This window comes from Ahaetulla prasina, chromosome 4 (assembly GCF_028640845.1).
Source record: "Ahaetulla prasina isolate Xishuangbanna chromosome 4, ASM2864084v1, whole genome shotgun sequence".
Lineage (NCBI taxonomy): Eukaryota > Metazoa > Chordata > Lepidosauria > Squamata > Colubridae > Ahaetulla > Ahaetulla prasina.
In genome coordinates this window covers 108,373,254-108,393,199 of record NC_080542.1, presented here as the reverse complement: position 1 = coordinate 108,393,199, position 19,946 = coordinate 108,373,254, and the positions used below count along the sequence as shown (strand labels likewise).

General features: G+C 38.0%; 1 protein-coding gene across 1 annotated transcript in view; it reads left to right on the top strand.

Annotated features, from left to right (window-relative positions):
• Window positions 1–2,234: 2,234 nt before the first annotated feature.
• Window positions 2,235–19,946, top strand: part of AHR (aryl hydrocarbon receptor) — a 69,814-nt gene continuing 52,102 nt past the window's right edge. The window contains exons 1-2 of the mRNA XM_058181608.1: window positions 2,235–3,250; window positions 18,678–18,865. Coding sequence (XP_058037591.1) covers window positions 3,195–3,250; window positions 18,678–18,865 — 244 coding nt within the window. The 5' untranslated portion in view covers window positions 2,235–3,194. The remainder of the gene's footprint in view (window positions 3,251–18,677; window positions 18,866–19,946) is intronic.

Genomic DNA, 19,946 nt, shown 5'->3' with positions numbered 1-19,946 from the left:
GAGTGGCTGTGATTTATATAGATAGAGCTGCTTAGCAACCACTTGTTCAGCTACTATTTGGTTACAATGGTGCTGAACAAGGAAATTTACAAGCAGTCTTCGAATTTGCAGCTGTCCTCATGGTCAAGTTATATCATAGTGTCCCATGGCGATATGATTGCCATTTGTCACCTTCACTTCAGTGTAATGAATTTGGGGATGACCTTGGGGATTGAGGGAAAGACAGGTTGCCTAGAAAAAAAATCAGACAAAAGAGGGAAGAGGTCCCAAGGACTTAATAATCAAAGGAAGACCCTTAAGGATTGATTTGTATTGATCAGATGGTTAAAAGTGGCAGTAAGAATTTGCATCTTCAAATTTGCAGGATTTTGTTAATGTACCCTTATAATAGAACAGATTTATATAATCTAGTCTTTCTTCCTATCTGATTTATTCAAAAGTCTGATAGGCAGCTTCTGCAAAGTTCTGCAAAGCAAAGTCAATGGGAAAAATGGCAAAAAATTGCAAGTTGTGGTAGGACGACATTGCATTTAATGATGTCAGCCAAAACTAATGGAACTGCTGTTAAAAGTCAGCCCAATCACAATTTTTCACTCAGTCAGTCTGGCAAATTTTCTGTCCTATTCTTAAAAAAATTATCTTTAATGAGACTAATTGCTATTAAATCAGACGTGGGTTTCAGCAGATTCTGACCAGTTCTAGAGAACTGGTAGTGGAAATTTTGAGTAATTCAGAGAACCGGTAGTAAAAATTCTGACTGGCCCCACCCCCATCTATTCTTTGCCTCCTGAGTCCCAGCTGATCGGGAGGAAATGGAGATTTTGCAGTCACCTTCCCCTGGATTAGAGAGGGAATGGAGATTTTACAGTATCCTTCTCTTGCCACGCCCACCAAGCCACACCCGTAGAACCAGTAATAAATATGTTTGAAACTCACCAATGTGTTAAATGTATCTATTTTCTATCTAGCTTTCAATGTTGCCAGGGGTTTTGGAAGAGAAAAATTAGCTGGGTTAATTTGTGGTAACGTGGTTGTAAATGAATCTGGTTTCCTCATTGGCTTTGCTTGTCAGAAGAGTGCAAAAAGTGATCACATGATCCCAGGACACTGCAACCATCACAAATATGAATAAGTTGCCTAGCATCTGAATTTTGATTATGTGGCCATGGGGATGCTACAATGGTCCTGTGAAAAATGTCATAGGTCACTATTTTCAGTGCCATTGCAATTTTGGTCACTAAACAGTAGATTGCATGTCAAGCACTACTTGTATTTTACCAGAGGCGATGAGGGAAAAGTACTATATTGAGTATAACATAGTAAAATACCATATATTGGTATTTAGTAGTTCATTAAATCAAGATTTTAGTATATTCTAAAATTAAAGACTTGCATAAAATAGGAATGCTCAGGAAATTAATTATTTTTTTTATTTTTTAGGAAGGCACAGAACAATGATTTTAAGAGAACTAATTTCAGAAAAATACAGCTCGTGTCTATGAGAGTTTCTTCTAATGTAGAATTGATGCCCTTTGGTATGTTTACTTCTATTTGATCTGTAGGTAATTACATATTTTCTGGATCATATTTTATTTTAGTTAAAGCTGCCATGGGAAAAATATTTTTAAGCAGACAGGGACATTTTTTCATAGTAAAATAAAATTATTTTATACAATATCTTATTGTAAACATTCTTCTGTGAAGCCTTTCCAGTACACATCTACATTCTAAAAATAAACCATGTCTCTACTTAAGAATATACTGTTCTCTTTGGGACTGGTATAAAGAGAGATTCCCAGTAATTTTTTAAAACTGCAGTAGTTTATATGTAGAAATGTAGGACGTGTTAATTGTTTATGCCAACCATTTTCGATCTGGGAATTTTTGATTGTGCTGTTTGAACTTGTATTCCAATTTATGGGGAGGGGTACCAGGTTGGAAAAGCTTGCTACCCACATAGCTTTTCTCCACTTTAACTTGGAATCTGCTAGGCTTTGTCACCCATTATCTTGGAGGGAGATCAGATGATCCGCAATTCTTGCAGAGATTATGGAGGCCCCAACTGAAGTAGAGCCAGCTTTCAGCGGGGACAGCCCATGTTATGCAGATACTGTGTTTTACCACTCGCGGGGGGTGGACGGCAAAGATCCCCCTGCGAACTATTTCCGCCGCGCCTATATTTCTGGCGCTTCATTTACAATGAGGCAAATTCGCCTCTGAAGGCCCCTTAAGGGCTATTCCGAAGGTAGGCAGCCGTGTGCCAAGACGGCCCGGAGATTCTCCTGAGGCGCCGAGGGAAACTCCGCTACCCGCTTTATTTTTTCCCTCGTCGCTTCAGGCTGCTTGCTTTCCTCCGCCTGGTTTCCGATCTCGGCGAGTCTCCGGATCCCTTTCGCTTCTAAAGGCACACTGAGGCCTCCTTGGTGGGCTGCGGGCCGGACCCGCGAGAGAGGAAAGGACTGGCGGTTTCACCGGGTCGCTGCTGACCGGGAGCCCGCGGCACAGTGCCGCCGCAGTCCAGGAAGACAAGCAAGAGATCGGCGGTGGGAGGAGAAAACACGAAACGTAACCAGGCCCTCTGGCTCCTCGAAGAACGCCGCTGCTGACGACAGCGGCGAGGCGAGCTTTGCAGAGGGGAAGGGAGGTTTCGCTTCCAGCCGTGGCAGCCGCCAAGGTCCCTTTGCTCCTGACGAGAAGGGGAGGGGAGAGCCAATCGGTCCTCCGGTCGGCAGCCGCCTCCGCACCTGTTTCGGAGACCCCGCCCTGCGGCTGCCCAGAGACACCCGCCCGCTCGGAGGAGGAAGAGGAGGAGGGGGGGCGACCACGACAACAACGGGGGAGTGGGTGCTGCCGGCGCCGAGCACCTGGCTCTGCCGCCGTCACCCCCACCCCCCCCGAACCCCCGCTCCTCGCCTCTCGCCTTCCTTAGTCGGCCGCCCCTCAGGGGACTGCGAGTGGCGGGAAGAGCGGGGGCTCTGCGTGGCGAGTAGGAACCACACGAGGGCCGGGTCAAGCAGCGGGTGGAGCCGGGGCTCGCTTCGGCGAAAAAGCCCCCTTCAAAGCCGTCGCTGTCTGGCACGGTGCCCGGAGCTTTCTTTTGCTTTGCCTTCCCGTTTGTAGCCCGGAGTGAAAACTCAAAACTCTGTGCCGAAAATCCCGGTTGGCCGAAGAGGAGCTGTGGCGTGGGCGGCAGGATGAATCCCAATGTCACCTACGCCAGCCGCAAGCGGCGGAAACCCGTGCAGAAGATGTAAGGGGAATGTTTTGTCTGGGCGCTGAAGGAAGGAAGTCTTCGGGAGAGGGGAGGGGAGGGGGAGGGGGACGGGCGCAATGTTTGGCGTGTCTTCGCTGCTCATCTGGGCTCCGGCCTCTCCCCTCCTTTATGAAGTGACACCTCTGACCCACTGCGGTGTCCATTGAAATGTCTGGTGTCTTTCTCCTGGCCTCTTTGGCAGTTCTTTCCTGACTTGCAGCTTTGTGTTTTACTTTATTTCTTTTACGTGCTTTTAAGGGGACCAGAAGAATTCAGGGTTACAGGCCTCAGTCCGCTGTGCGCTCCTACTCCCATCTTTAAAAAGCAACAGAAACCCGGGCCGTGCTTTCTAAAAGCAAGAGACCCTTACAAGCCGCGAAGGGTTTTCGGTGGCCTGAATAAGAGCTTTGCGCAATCTCTGCTCATCTCCTCCTCCTCCTCCTCCTTCCTCCCTCCTTCCCTCCCTCCTCCCTCTCACAGTCGCTTCTAGTAACTCCTGGGATGTTTGTAAATAATTAGTGAGCGACTGTTTCGGGCTATATAAAAAGTTTGCTTTTAAGTCAATGGAACACTGATGTATATATATATTTTTAAAGAAAGGAATATTGAGACCAGGGTTTTGCTATTTAGATCCATACGTAAAAGATAGCATTTTAAACATGCCCAGAGGCTTTCTTAGAAGTATATGGACTTAGAATACACTGGTGTTGGATACAGGTTGCTGGACTGTATAGTCCAAGCCTCAATTCAGTGCCTTGATTTTATGTGGCCCTGTTAAAGCCAGGTGGGTGATTAAGGTCAGAAGAAGCCTGACAAGTGGGAAAGGATGAAGTCATATGCTTTTAAATCACATGGCTGGGTTTCCTAATCAAGAATTTGAGATATTTTAAATAATTACTGAAATTTTAAATAATTACTGAAAGTCTATGGCTTTTTGCTAAAGTTAGCAGTGGGCCCTGATTGTTGTCATCTAATAGATTGCAGTAATGCAGAGTGCACTTGGGCCACAGTTTAATATACATGTGCAGAAAGCCACGTTTGTTCAGGCTATAATCTGTAACTATACTGCTGGATTTCTCTCTGATCTAAGTATCAATATTCACTCTACATCAGAATATTTGAAGTTTTCATTTATGCATTTTTATTTTATTCTACTTTTAAAGTATTGAAGAGCAAATACAAGTACAGGAAGTCCTTGACTCACGACCACAATTGAGCCCAGAGTTTATGTTCTAAGTGAGAAATTGTTTTGAGTTTTGTCCCACTTTATGACTTTTCTTGCCACATTTGTTAAGTGAATTCCTGCTGTTGTTAAATTAGTAATAGGATTGTTAAGTGAATATGGCTTCCCCATTGACTTTGCTTGACAAAAGATTGCTAAAGGTGATCACATGACCCTGGGACACTTGAACCATCATAAATATGAACCAGTTATCAAGCATCCAAATGTAAATCACATGACCATAGGGATGCTGCAATGCTCATAAGTGAAAAATGGTCATAAGTCACTTTTTTTCAGTACTGTTGTAACTTTGAACAGTCACTAAATGAAATGTTGTAAATTGAGGACTACTTGTATAGCGACAGACATTTATATTTGCAGATGATGAAATCAGAATGAAAGAAGGGTAATACAGGTAGGCCTTGGCTTACAACAGCTCATTTAGTGAGTTTCACCAACTAGCAAACATGGATGACCTAAAGCTCTTTGGGACTTCACTCAACCTTTTGAAAAGCTCTGGATGTTTTTTGTCCTCAGATTCAAAGAGATCTACACAGTTCTACACAGACTACATTCATAGACAAACAATAGCTGGTTCTTTTTCTTTGATCTAATAATATAGGTAATTCTCGAACTACAACAGTTCGTTTAGTGACTGTTCAAAGTTACAATGGCACTAAAAAAAAGATTAATGACCATTTTTCACACAAACATTTCAGCATCCCTATGGTCACATGATCAAAATTCAGCCTTTTTGCAACTGACTCATTTATGATGTTTGCAGGATTCTTGGGGTCATGGGATCACCTTTTGCAACTTTCTGACAAGCAAGGTCAATGGGGGGTCCAGATTCATTTAACAACTGTGTTACTAACTTAACAACTGCAGTGATTCACCTAGATCTATTTTAAAAATTGTTTGTTTTAGCATCTGCAAAACTTTTGAGGGGTGGGGACTCTCGGCTTCTAGCAACTGCTTGGATAAGTTCATGCAATTTTCTTGACAGGATTTCAGAAGTGGTTTGCTATTGCCTACTTCTAGGGCTGGAAGAGACTGATTAGGCGCAGGCAAAATTAGAACTCAGTTTTCTAATTACAGGTAGTCCTCAATTTACAGAAGTTGGTTTAGTGAGTCTTCAAAATTACAACAGCACCGTAATGATCATTTTTCAAAGTTACCATGTTTGCAGCATCCCTATGATAGATCATGTGATCAAAATTTGGAAGCTTGGAAACTGGTTCATATTTATGACCATTGCTGTGTCCTGGAGTCATGTGATCATCTTTTCTGACCTTCTGATAAAGTCAATGGGGAAGCCAGATTCACTTAACAACCAGGTTACTAATTTATCAACTGCAGTAATTCACTTAACAAAATGTGGCAAGAAAGGTCATAAAATGGGGCAACTCACTTAACAAGTATCTCACTTAACAGATAGTTTGGATTCAATTGTGGTCGTAAGTCAAGGACTGGCTGTACTAGTCTGCATTAATCACTACACCATACGGGGTCTTTATGCAATATTTGCCTCAGGTTTTAAGAATGTTCTTTATTTCATGAAATCAGAGTTAATCTAGGTATTCATATCAGGAAAGTGTATTGAAAAATCACTTAAGACAGAATTAGTTAAATTAGTTAAATAGAAATTAATATAATTTCTATATAATTATATATAAAAAGATTGTGGCAATGGGAATTTTTTAAAAATGTCAATGAAAGTGTAATATTCTTTAAAAATATTTCACTGAAATTAGTAAAATTAACTTCATTGTTACTTGATTTTAGAGCAAGTGCTAAGATTATTTTAATTTAACTTGTTAAATTTTAATTTAACTTAAAATAATCTTCGCACTCAATCTTAAATCTAAATCAAGTAATGCATGAAGTTTATTTTGATAATTTGATCATCTGATAATATCAGATATGACAACTCTTTTTGGTGTTATTAAATTACTAACGTGTTTACTGTCAAAGCAGGACTGCTGATGAAATATTTATTAGCACAATTGCATTGAGTCTACATATATTTTCCAAAGATTACCCCAAAAGATTATTGGTAGTCCTTGTCTTACAACCATTCATTTACATTTTAAAGTTATAAGGGCACTGAAAAAAGACAAAACTAGTCCTTGCATTTGGACCACAGCAGTGTCCCCATGGTCACATGATCACAATTAGGCTCTTAGCCACCAGCATGTACTTACAATGATTATAGTATACTAGAGCATTGTAATTACCATGTGCAACCTTCCTAAGAACTTCTGACAAGCAGAGTTAGTGGGAGAAGCCAGATTCACATAACAACTGCTAATTCACTTAATAACTGCAGTCAAAATGTTATACATTGGTACAGTCACATGATGACTCAATAATCACATCATTTAATGATGGAAATTACATGCCAACTGTGGTCCTAAGTCAAAGACTATAAATTCTTAAATTAGTAACACAATTGTTCAGTGAATCTGGTTTCCACATTGGCTTTGCTTTGCAGAAGGTCGCAAAAAGGAAATCATGACTCCAGGACACTGCAGCTGTTATAAATGTGAATCAGTTGTGAAGCTTCTGAATGTAAATCAACTGACCATGGGGATGCTGCAACAGTCATAAGTGTAAAAAATAGGAATAGCAATACCATTTACACTTATATACCGTTTCACAGTGCTTTATAGCCCTCTTTTCAGAGTCCACATATTTCCCCCAACAATCTGAGTCCTCATTTTACCAACCTCATAAGGATGGAAGGCTGAGTCAACCCTGAGCCTGGTGAGACTCAGCGAATTAGCCTGCAATACTGTATTATAACCACTGCGCCAGCATGGTCATAAGTCACTTTTTTTCAGTGCCATTGTAATGGACACTAAACGAACTGCTATAAGTCAAGGACTACCTGTACATATTTCTAATAGTAGCTGATATATCAGCAGATGGGCCTGGCTCTGTATTTCTTCACAATCACATAGCATGTTGTTATTCACTGAGGAGCCTCCATTTGTGCATATTGGTTTTACATTTAGGCATTCAATGTTATTCCTCGGTTATAGTCTCCTTCCTCCATCTCTTAATAATATTTTGTTCTTGTGTACCCTGAAAACTGTTCATTCTTGCCATAAAGCTGCTCCTAGATCTGTGTCAGTGGGCTTGGGGCATCTGTCCATTCAGGTCAAGGATCATTCTCTTGCCTAGTTCTCTTGCCATCTGTTGGTATTCCTTTGAGTCAGTTTGGTATAGTGGTAATGGCATCAGACTAGAAACAGGGAGACCATGAATTCTAGACCTGTCTTAACCGTGAAAGCCAGCTGGGTGTCTTTGGGCTAGTCATTCTCTCTCACCTTACAACTTTGCGGTTCTGGGAAAAATGGGAGGAGAAATGATACTAAGTATGTTCATCGCCTTGAGGTATTTGTAAAAATAATGAAAGGGGGATATAAATAAATAAAAATTCTCAAAGGGGTAACACGAATACACTGAAACCAAATATTTATCATTGTGTAATTGTCCTCTGTAGTGCAAAAATACATATGCTATTTATTTTTCACATTCAAAATAGTTTGATCAGTATACTCCATGTGTGATTTTGCAGTATGATAGTGTTTGTGTTTATAAAGTGGCCTTAAGAGATGAGGTATATTATATACTGGTTTCTAGGCTTTATATAAAAATAGTACACACCCATAAAATGAATGTTCCCAGAGTTTACTTTAGAGGTGACAGTTGTTTGTTATGTAATATTTACTATTAAGCAATATGGTTCATTCTGTAAATAATAATGGACTCACTGGTATGAAACTAGATTTTAAAATATTAACTTGTTCAAATATTTTCTAGCATAACATAGTTATCTTAAAATAATTACTAGAACATTGTCTTTTTTGGTAGCTATTCAGTTTTTCATATGAAAATGTCCAAACAGGATGTATTTGCAATAGAGTCCTGAAAGGAATAAAATGTTTACCAAGCCATTTGCCAAGCCAAGCAAATAGGTATTTCAACACATTAATATTAGAAAACTAATTTTGACATAAGGCCATTCTTTCTGTATGTACAATTAAAATTGACAGGTTCTGATTTTATTAGTGCATGTAGATCAATAGATGCCATATAATAGCATATAAACATGCAAACAATTCAAAAGAGGAAATAAATGATTTTTCTTTCCCTTTCCTGCAAACAACATTCCTTAGGTATTCTTAAACTATTAAAATTGATGTTGGGATTGTTTTTGAAACACCTAGAAGTTTTATGCAATACCCTGTCCCCAACTCTGCAGAAAAGTACATTACAAAGTAACTAAAGAATATTAGAGAGTTATGTGTTACGAATAGAAATTCTTAGTTTAATGTTTGTGTTTGCTTCTTGGAATTGAAATTCAACTGTGTATATTTTAAAATATTTAGTATTCTAAATTAGATAGCTCAGAAAATTGGAATCTTATAAAAACTTAGCTGAGAATAAGTGTCACCGAATAGACTTTGAGGTGTACAGCATGTATGTATAAAATTTTACAAGAAAATATTTTGAATCATGATGCCTAAGTAAATACTATTTGGCCTTTTTCTTCTCTCTGTTACTGGAATAGTAAATTATGTTTGCCAAGGAAGAGCAAAGAGGGAGAATCTTGTCTGCTTCTTTTTCTGTTTTTTTTAATCTGTCTTAAGTATAATACGCAAGAAACAAAATACCCCATACAGAAATCAGAGTTAAGTAATACGTAGTAGCTTACTATACATATCTTAACTATGCTGTTTTGTTTCTTCACTAACATATTGATCCAGGAAATCATTGAGAAAAATCATAAAGCTTCTAAGTTTGTATATGTTGTGCTACTGTTAAGGATGTAAAGTCCAGTTTGAGTTTACCTTGAGTTTCTTTGGTATCTTTTTTTTTTTTTTTTCATTTATATCCCACCCTTCTCCGAAGACTCAGAGCAGCTTACACTGTGTCAAGCAATAGTCTTCATCCATTTGTATATTATATACAAAGTCAACTTATTGCCCCCAACAATCTGGGTCCTCATTTTACCTACCTTATAAAGGATGGAAGGCTGAGTCAACCTTGGGCCTGCTGGGACTTGAACCTGCAGTAATTGCAAGCAGCTGCTGTTAATAACAGACTGTCTTAGCAGTCTGAGCCACCAGAGGCCCATCTTTGAATATGTCATTTGTAGACTATAAATGAATATTATGGGCCAAATTTGTCCTGTAGAATTTGAAATACTTTTAGGGTGTAAGGCATCTTTATAACTGTTACGTTCAACTCTATATGTTATGAATGAGAAGAAAAGCTATTTGATATATGAACTTTGCCTAAGAAATGTAGCAGCTTCTGTAGTTCTGATAAAATATATATATCCTTTGGAAGGCAGTGAGACTTGCTGATAACACTGTGATCAAAGAACTATAATTGGCTTATTAGGAGATTTGTTGTCTGCAGTAACCTAGTATCTGATGAAAAAGGCCTGTGAATGTAATATGATTGGATGATGTATGAGGATCTGTGAGGGTCAGGAAGTATATTTTTATTTTTCTCCTTTTCTAATTTGCTCAATCTAATTGAGGCAGGCACATCTGGAAATTCTGCTTCTAACTAGTCCTTTATTTTCCACCCAAGCTGTTGTTTTTGGCAGATTTTCTTGATATAGATTTGAAAATATTATGTGGTTCTTCATTCCCATATTGATGTTCATGAACATATTTAATATGATAATTTTAAGATAACATTCAATAACAACAGAATATTTAAATGTTTACTTTGGGAAACAATAATTTAAATAGAAAGTTAGCTTTTGTTGTTTAACTTCAGTTTTTTAAGTTTCTTTTTTATTTTTCATTAAGGAACATTTGTATGTTTGTATATTTGTATTTGATTTATATCCTACCTGCCATTTAAAGTCTCAAGGTAGCATGAGTTTAAGAATATCAGCAACATATTGATAATATCTAATTCCTTGCACAGATGTTAGCCCTGTGAAGTAGTCCAGACAAGAGCACAACCAGGATTACTAGCTCTATTTTTATTATAGAGTTATATTAACAGACTCTTGCACAACTGAAAGTATTTCTTTCTTCTTTTTCATAGGGAGGGTCCCTTTTAAAATGTTCCCTACACCTTTCTGCTTATATGAGATGAAATATCTTTTACATGCCATTTGAGTAGTCTATGTCTGTGGCTCCTATTTCTTAAGATCATTCCCAGATACCATTACAACATAACAACTTCATCCAGCAGCTTCATATAGTTGTTAATTAGGACTGAAAAGAGAGTAATCTCTGAAGAACCTTATTAACACATGGGTTCAGTATTCAACTGCGCTCTTTACCAGCACCAACTAGAACTGATCGCAGAAGAAGGAGGAAAACTACTACAACAGGGGCGTCAAACTCGCAGCTTGCGGGCCGGATATAACGTGTGCTGCCTATACCCACCCCCGGTTTAGCAAAGGGGGAAAAAGTTGTGATATATCACATGACAACAACATGATGCCATGAGTTTATCACCCCTGTACTACAACACTTTGGTCTCTGTTCCCAGATCCTTAAGCCAGTCCAAAAAGATTTTCATGATCAATGGTATTGAAAGGCACTGAGAGATCAAGGAAGCCAGAATGTATGCATTACTCTCATCCTGATCCTACTAGCGATCATCCACAATTATTTCCATCTTAACACTATGCTCAGGTCTCAACTGAAAGAGATGTTTAAGAATGTAATCTTGTACAAAATGACTCTGTACAGCTAGTCCTCACTTAATGATGGTAATCGGGACTGGAAATTACATCGCTAAACATTGCAATTGTAAATAAAAAGATTGTATGACTACTGAGTTACAATGACAATTCTGGCACTTCTAAGTGCTGTAGTTTAATTAATTACTGTGGGTTAAGTGAGGATTTCACATTATCATGGCTTGTGACATCCTGCTGGCTTCAATATTGACTTTTCTTTGGGGAAGGTAGCAGGGAAGTTTGCATATGGTGATCTCATGATCATAGGGTTGCACAATGGCTTTAAATTAGAATACTGGTCATAAGTCCCCCTTGTTCAGCATCATTATAAATCCAAAAGAACAAATAGTCATTAAGTTACATAATTAATATAATAATACATAAATATTACTTATTACAAACCAAGGAATATAAATTTTAGTTTATTAATGATTATGGCATTTGTCATAAAATATTTCTTTTTCTTTTCAGTGCTTAATCTTTTGAAAGTAGTGATGGTCAGAATTTAGAACGATACCTGTAGATTTTTAATGATAATGTTTTAAACATTTTTGGTGCAAATTAAACCTATTAATCTTACTAATCTTTCACATATCTGTACTGAATATATAGAAACACTTCTGTTATCTCAAGTGTTAAATATATATAGATTAGAATAAAATATTAAGAAATACTAGAAAACATGTAATATTTCCTGTTTGAAACAGATTCTGGTCACTGTATAATTTTTAAAAAAGAATCTGGTCATTCCATCTGGGAATAGTATTATAATCTGTACCTAAAGAATTATAATGTATACCATTTTATAATGGATTCTTCATATTTGGGAAATCGCATGCACGTTAAGGAATGTTAAGGAAAAGTACTGTATAGTTTAGTGGCCAAATGATATTTTATATTTACACACACACACACACACACACACAAAATATATGAGTAACTAAACAAATATTTTAATTTATTATCTAGAAAATTTATATATTTATCAAAGAGACAAATCAATTCATTCATAAAATTAAACTAGTGTCAGTTTTTCCTCTGGCTTAAGTTATAGCTTCTACTTCAGTAATAATTTTTATTAATCATCGTAAATTCATGGCATTTAAATTCTATAAAACCACTTCTATATTTTATAATGACAATTATTAATATATATTTTTATTTGTTCAAAAGAATGTAAAATTTGATTTGTCTTCTAAAAAATAACAGTAGATTGACAAGTTGTGTCAAAATTTCTGCTTACACTGTTTAGCTTGAGGAAACAGGTAATCTTCAATTTACAACCGTTCATTTGTTGTTGTAGTCACAGTCATGTCCGACCCATCGCGACCCCATGGACAAGGTTCCTCCAGGCCTTCCTGTCCTCTACCATCCCCCGGAGCCCATTTAATCTCACGCCAACTGTTTCAGTGACTCCATCCAGCCACCTCCTTCTCTGCCATCTCCTCAATTGTTCCCAGCATTAGGCTCTTCTCCAGTGAGTCCTTCCTCATTAGGTGGCCAGAGTATTTGAGTTTCATCTTCAGGATCTGGCCTTCTAAAGAGTAGTCAGGGTTGATCTCCTCTAGGACTGACGGTATGATTGCCCTTGCAGTCCAAGGGAATCTGCAGGAATCTTCTCCAGCACCATAGTTCAAAGGCCTCAATTCTTTGGCGTTCAGCCTTCCTTATGGTCCAACTTTCACAGCCATTCATTGCAACTGGGAAAACCATAGCCTTTACTATATGCACTTTTGTTGGCAGGGTGATGTCTCAGCTTTTTAATATGCTGTACAGTTCATTTAGTGACTATCAAAGTTACAACTGGAAAAAAATAACTTACAACCATTTTTTCACACTTATGACTGTTGCAGCATCCTCCTGGTCACGTGATTTATATTCAGATGTATGACAACTGACTCACATTTATGATGATTGCAGTGTCCCGGGGTCATGTGCTCACCTTTTACAAGTCAATGGGAAAAGCAAAGTCAATGGGAAAACCAGATTCATTTAATTTAACCACCGTATTACTAATTTAACAACTCCAGTGATTCACTTAATAAATATGGCAAGAAAAATCATAAAATGAGATTAAATTCAATACATTTTCCCTTAGCAACAGAAATTTTTTAGGTCAATTATGGTCATAAGCAGAAGATACCTCTTCTTACATAACTATTATGGAAAATGCTATAATATGACTCAAAAATTTTAGTATAGGCATGCTGTCCCTGTTTGCATTTTACATGTGCTACTCTATGTTGGATTGTGTCTGAGACCTCTTTGCACAATCTGCATCTCAGATCTAGTGTGGTGGACCCTTGTTTCTATGGATTTGATATCTCTGACATTCACCAGACTGCCTTCCTCTTTCTGGTTAATGTAAAATTTCTAGTGTTGGATTTGGGCTGGAAACTTCTATATTTTGTGGGATCTTCGGGACTTCATTTCAGCAGCTTCCATGTCTTCCTTTGGCCAATTCAGTACATCTGATGCATCTGATGACTGGCAGGTTTTCATGTTGATGGTATGAACCCTTTTCTTCTCATTGGCTTAGCTCTTCAGGTCTTATTTTTTGGTGGCTTTTTTTCTTTGCCTCCTCATTATGGTTCTCATGTGACTGTGGGATACCAAGGTCTTTGTAGCTGGTCAGTATGTGGCCTGCTCTAGTTCTTATCAATTCCAACTACTTTCCCTTTCTTCATTTTTATCTGGCCACACTTTTCCAGTCCAAAGGCATCCCAATGTCATAATTAGATCTATGTCAGGTTTTTCCATTCATTCATAGCATACTGCTTTTTATCATCCATGTAGAAGAGGTGGCTGGTGGTAGTTCCACTCTTGAACTTGCACCCAGGTCTAGCCTTTGTGATTATGTTGCAGGGGTTCTAATCTATTCAGAACAGCAGCAGGGACAGTGCATTACTTTAGTATATGCCACATGGTGGTCACATATGTGACTGTTTTGAGTTGATTTCCCTTGTTGTCTTGCACAGTTTGATTAAGTTCTTGAGGAAAGTCCATAGTGTACTGTTAACTTTGTATAGTATTCACAGGCCATGGCATTGAAATGTAATTTCCTATAGTCAGTTCATGCTATGCTCAGATTGGTCTGTCTAGACCTTGAGTCTTGAATGACTGCTCTGATGTTGTCCCCAGTGCTCTTCTGAACTGTGCTAGTGTAATCATCTATATTGGTCTTGTAGCGGAGTGGCTATGATGCTTGATAGAATTTTCTCTGTTGTGGCGAGAGAAGTTATTGGCCTATAGTTAGATGGTGCTGTTTCCTTGTGAGGGTTTTACCTAAGCATCACTGTCTTTCCTTGTGTTAGTCAGGAAGATAGGAGCCTGCTCCTAGTAGCTGGTTCATTTATGTTATTCTGGGTGGGAATCTATTACTAACAGCTGTTCATCTGTGCTGCTAGCATTCATGCTAATTCTGAGCCAGTAGATGTGGATCATATCTGGACCAGGTGTCATCCAGCTCTTTATTTCTTGCTGTTGGATGTGTTGCTACTGTGCCAATGATTAGTGCATGTTTTGGGAGATTGTTGTGGTATGCTTTCAGTTTCTGCAAGTGCTTTGCATTGGGATTATAGGTCTTTTTCTCCTCTCTTTTTCCAGGCCTATTCAGTTTTTGCTGTTGGTATGCTGCTATTACGGTATTGTACTGGGGATACCTTGAATAGTTGTTTGGAAATAGGATATTTATCCTCTTGGTCTCTGTTTCTCTATTTCCTTAGCCTAGTATCTGTGCTCTGAGCCTTTGTTTAGCAGGCTCTAGAGCAGCGATGGCTAACCATCGCATGCCAGGAGGCACAGGCCGGGAGGGTGTCGCACGCATGTCCACACCCATAATTCTATGCGCCTCAGCCCTGCACATACACACGCCCCCCCCCCCGCTCCTGGCATGGAATAGCCCGGTAGGTCCGTTTTTCTGTCTCACCTGGCTCCAGAGCCTCTCTGTGAGTCTGGGGAGGGTGAAAAAGACCTTTCCCACGCCCCTGGAAGCCCTCTGGAGGCCAGAAACTGCCCATATGCCAACTTCTGGTTGGACAGGAAGTGATTTTTTTTGCTGTCTCCAGCCTCCAGAGACTCCTAGAGAGACTGGGGACAGCAAAAAAGTCACTTCCTGTTCAACCGGAAGTTGGTACACGGGCAGTTTCTGGCCTCCTAGGGGGTGGAAAGGCTGTTTTCGCCCTCCGCAGACTCACAGAGAGGTTCTGGAGCCAGGTGAGAAAGAAAAACAGGCATTCCCCAACCCCCCCAGGCACTCCTGTTTCCCTACTTCTAGTGGGCCCAGAAGGCCCGAAAATCAGCTGGCTGGTGTGTGCATATGCGCCAGCTGAGCTCATGTGCCCATTGATATGGCTACATATGCCACCTGTGGCACGCATGCCACAGGTTCGCCATCACGGCTCTAGAGCTTCAGATAGAGTCAGGCTACTATATTTTTTCAGTAACTGATCTAAAGGTTCTGAAAATACTCATTGTTATTCAGAGAGTAAGCTGTTTTGCAAGTTAAATCTTTTGGAGAAATTAGTTGTAGTACTAGGGTTCTCTTTTGACGTATCTTTTTGTATTAGTCCCGTAAATCTAGCCTAATCGTACTTGAGTTGTTTGTGAAAATACAAGAAGCAGAGTATGTAATAAATCGTAAACAAGCCATGAAATATTGTAAAATAAGTTATGCCGTCTTTAGTGCCATCTTATCTAGTCACATATCCTTTAAATATATTAGGCTAATGACTCTTAAAATCAATAGTCACCAATGAACTTTGATGGTAATATTTTTGAAAAATTTGAAAGCAATGACTAGTATTGTTTTGGCTTCACGATCAGACTGAACCCTTTAATTTACAGTGAACGTTCAAGGAGATCTGTTCCATTGTATGATTCACTCTTTTAAAAGCCTGTTTAAAAATCTAAACATTTATTGACTCTTACAATTAAGTTTTTGTAAGGATAAGGACATATAGTTATTGTAGAAGTAACTCATTATGAAATATTTAAATTTTATCTGGAACAGAATATACTTGATCTAGAAATCAGTAGATAGATAAATTAAAAGTTTCTTCAATTAAATTTATTTGTGGCAACAAAATATGTTTTCAATAAATTAGGAGGAATGCCAACTACTGGTTCCATGACCCAATTCACACATTAACCTTGTTTTATGGGTGGATGTTTGAAAAGCAACTATGTGCATATTATCTGTTTCATAAGCTATTTATGTAACTCTGTAATTCTGGGGACTCAGTTGTGCAGTTGCAAATGAAAAATATGTTTCAACAACATAGAGACACATACATAACAAAGCCTGCAGTTTATGATTCCAATAGTTTTTACATGATAGTGCAACATCTGAGGAGAATAGCAACTAAGTCTATTTGATTATACCATCTTATGTAAATATATTTTCAATTCTTGGTAAATGTATTTGTATTCTCTAGTCTAGGATTTAAATATTATAGCTCTGATTGGATATAATAGTTACAGTAGATATAAAAAGTCTACCCATCTGTGTTAAAATGCCAGATTTTTCAGATGTAAAAAAATCAGATCAAGTTAAATCACTTTAGAATTTTTTACTTTTTATATAACAAATTAATTGTAGTTGATTATTAATTAGATGATTGTTTTCTGTTTGCTTATTTGTACCCTATGACCATCATTAAGTGTTTTACCTTAGAATTCTTGATGAAGGTATCTTTTCTTTTATGTACACTGAGAGCATATGCACCAAGACAAATTCCTTGTGTGTCCCATCACACTTGGCCAATAAAAAATTCTATTGTATTCTATTCTAAATTAGTTGTACCGTTTAATTGAATAACAAACTAAAATCTTTTAGTTTGACTAAACAATAAAAAACATACAATAATGTGGTTGAATAAGTGTTCACATCTTTAAACTAATACATTGTCAAAGCACCTTTTGATTTTATTAGTCCTTTGGGGTAAAAGCCTATCAGCATGGCACATGGCACCTTGAGAATCTTTGCCCACTCTTCCTTGCAAAAGCACTTCAGGTTGTGGGGTTGCAAGAGCATCTCCTGTGCACAACCCTCTTCAGGTCACCATAAATATCTTGGTCTGATTTTTTTTTTCCATTTCAAAACTTTGGCATTCTAACGTGCGTTAGACTTTTTATATCTACTGTATATAACTGTTTGTTTTTATAGCGTGTAAGTTTTATAGTGTGTATGAACTATCTTGAAAGGTGTATAAACAAACTGAAGATTTATGGAAGTGTAGTATATTAAGTGTAGTCTATTAATATTAATGATATATTAAGTATAGTATATTAATATTAATGTAGATAGTATATTAATTTTATAAATGTATGTGTACTATTTGAGATCTGGTATTGTATAGTGGGTAAGATGCTGGATTAGGAACAAAGAAACCCAGGTTGTATTCCTTCTTTAGCTCTTCTTCAGGCATAGTCAGATAGGCACTTGACCAGTCACTGTCCAGCTGTCAATTCAAAAAATTATCTAACTGCACTGGATAAGCACACCTGATTATAGTTAATTGCTGTCAATAATAATGTGTAACATTTAAAAAAAAATACAATAAAATAAAAAACTTAAATATAAAGTTTCTCTATTAGTTATAGATGATGCATACCGGGGTGAAATGTAAAATTTGTTACTACCGGTTCTGTGTGCATGGCTTGGTGGGGGGTAATGTGACGGGGTAGGCGTGGCCAATTTTTTTTTACTCTTAAAAGCATTTTTTCTACAACCTCTTTGGCTGAAGAGGTTGTAAAAATGCTTTTAAAAGCCTCTGATGATCAGGCAACTCAGCTGAGATTGCCACAGGAACCTTTTAAAAGCATTTTTTTCTACAACCTCCTCAGCTGAAGAGGTTGTAGAAAAAATGCTTTTAAAGGGTTCTGATGATCCCAGCTGAGTTGCCTGATCGCCAGAACCTTTTAAAACCTTTTTTTTACAACCTCTTTGGCTGAAGAAGTTGAAGAATAAATGCTTTTAAAAGAATCCTCCGGCGATCAGCCGCACGATCATCGGAGGCTTTTTTTTTTTTTAACTTTTAAAAGCATTTTTTCGGCTGAAGAAAAAATGCTTTTAAAAGTAAAAAATAAAATCTCTGATGATCATGTGGGAGGAATTTTTGCTACCGGTTCTCCAAACCACCCACCGCCATTGCTACCAGATCAGGCAATCCGGTCTGAACTGGGAGTATTTCACCCCTGATACGTATTGATAAAATAGTTGCAGGGCATTATCTTTTAAACCCAGAAGTTTAATGATCAGAATATCCTTCATCTCTTCCTCTGCCTTCCTTCTTTCATTTTAATGGAAGAGATACATTTGAAAACAAAAATATGTTTGGGACCTACATATTTCTCTAGGGCCTGTAAGAAAATGTATATATTATTTTGGGATACTTCTGAATGATACTTGTTATAAGTGAAAACACACGTATTTTAAATGTCTCACTATATCCTATTATATCCTATTATTATGGCAGAGTAAAACCTTCGCCTCCTGAAGGAGTGAAATCAAATCCATCGAAAAGGCATAGAGATCGATTGAATGCTGAGCTGGATCGTTTGGCTGGTCTTCTGCCATTCCCTCAGGATGTTATTGCCAAATTGGATAAACTGTCTGTACTTAGACTGAGCGTGAGTTACCTGAGAGCCAAAAGTTTCTTCGATGGTAAGAAATTTGAATTTGTTTTCCTGACTGACCATAATGTTAGTATTTTCTTGTTGTCCACTTTTTTTCTTCCTCTTTTTTAAAGAATTTGATTTTTTTTTAAATTAAGGTTGTGCTCCTTTTAAAAGTTGTGGTCCTTTTAAGCAATAATCTTTCAGCAATTTATTGATATGCTTCTAGCATCTTACTACCCCATGTCATTCATTTTCCTTATTCGTTTGTTTGTTTGTTTGTATTAAAAAGGACATCTTTTTTTCTGAGTTAGAAAGTAAATGAAAATCCTGACTGAGGAGGAGTTGTGTGTACAATGTTTGTGATTGTACTTTGTACAGTTGCAATTGTACTTTGTATCAATGTGTTATAGCAGGGGTCTTCAACCTTGGTCCCTTTAAGACTTGTGGACTTCAACTCCCAGAGATCCTCAGCCAGCATAACTCTGGGAGTTGAAGTCCACAAGTCTTAAAGGGATCAAGGTTGGAGACCCCTGTGCTATAGAATTGTGCAAGAGATTACAAAGGGTGTATATTGTTTCTCATTATCAAAGTGAATTAAATATCTGTTAATAATAGGCCATTAGAAGGGCTACAATAGAACACAATCACACTGTAGAAACAATGTTCAGAATCTGAAATAGTTCTTCAGTTGATTAGATTTGAGAACTCTTTCAAGATCCACTGTAGGTTTGGGCTGGACAAGCTGTTTCTGGTCCTTCTCCATCCCTAATCTTCCCATTTCCAGGAAAACTGTTTCAGTGCATAATATTATGTCAGCTTCTGTGAAGACCTATGTGTACCTACAAGGAACTTGCGAATACACAGTAACAACAAACCTTGGTTTACACCTAAACTTAAGCAGCTACGACATTCCAAAGAGGAAGCCTACAGAAAAGGTGATAAAATGCTGTACAATCAGGCCAGAAATGCACTAACAAGGGAGATCAGAGCAGCAAAAAGAAGCTACTCTGAAAAGCTAAAGAATCAGTTTTCAGCAAATGAACCAGCAAACATGTGGAAAACTCTTAAAAATATGGCTATGGCAAACCTCCTTCCCAGGCTGAAAGTAATCAATAACTGGCAGATTA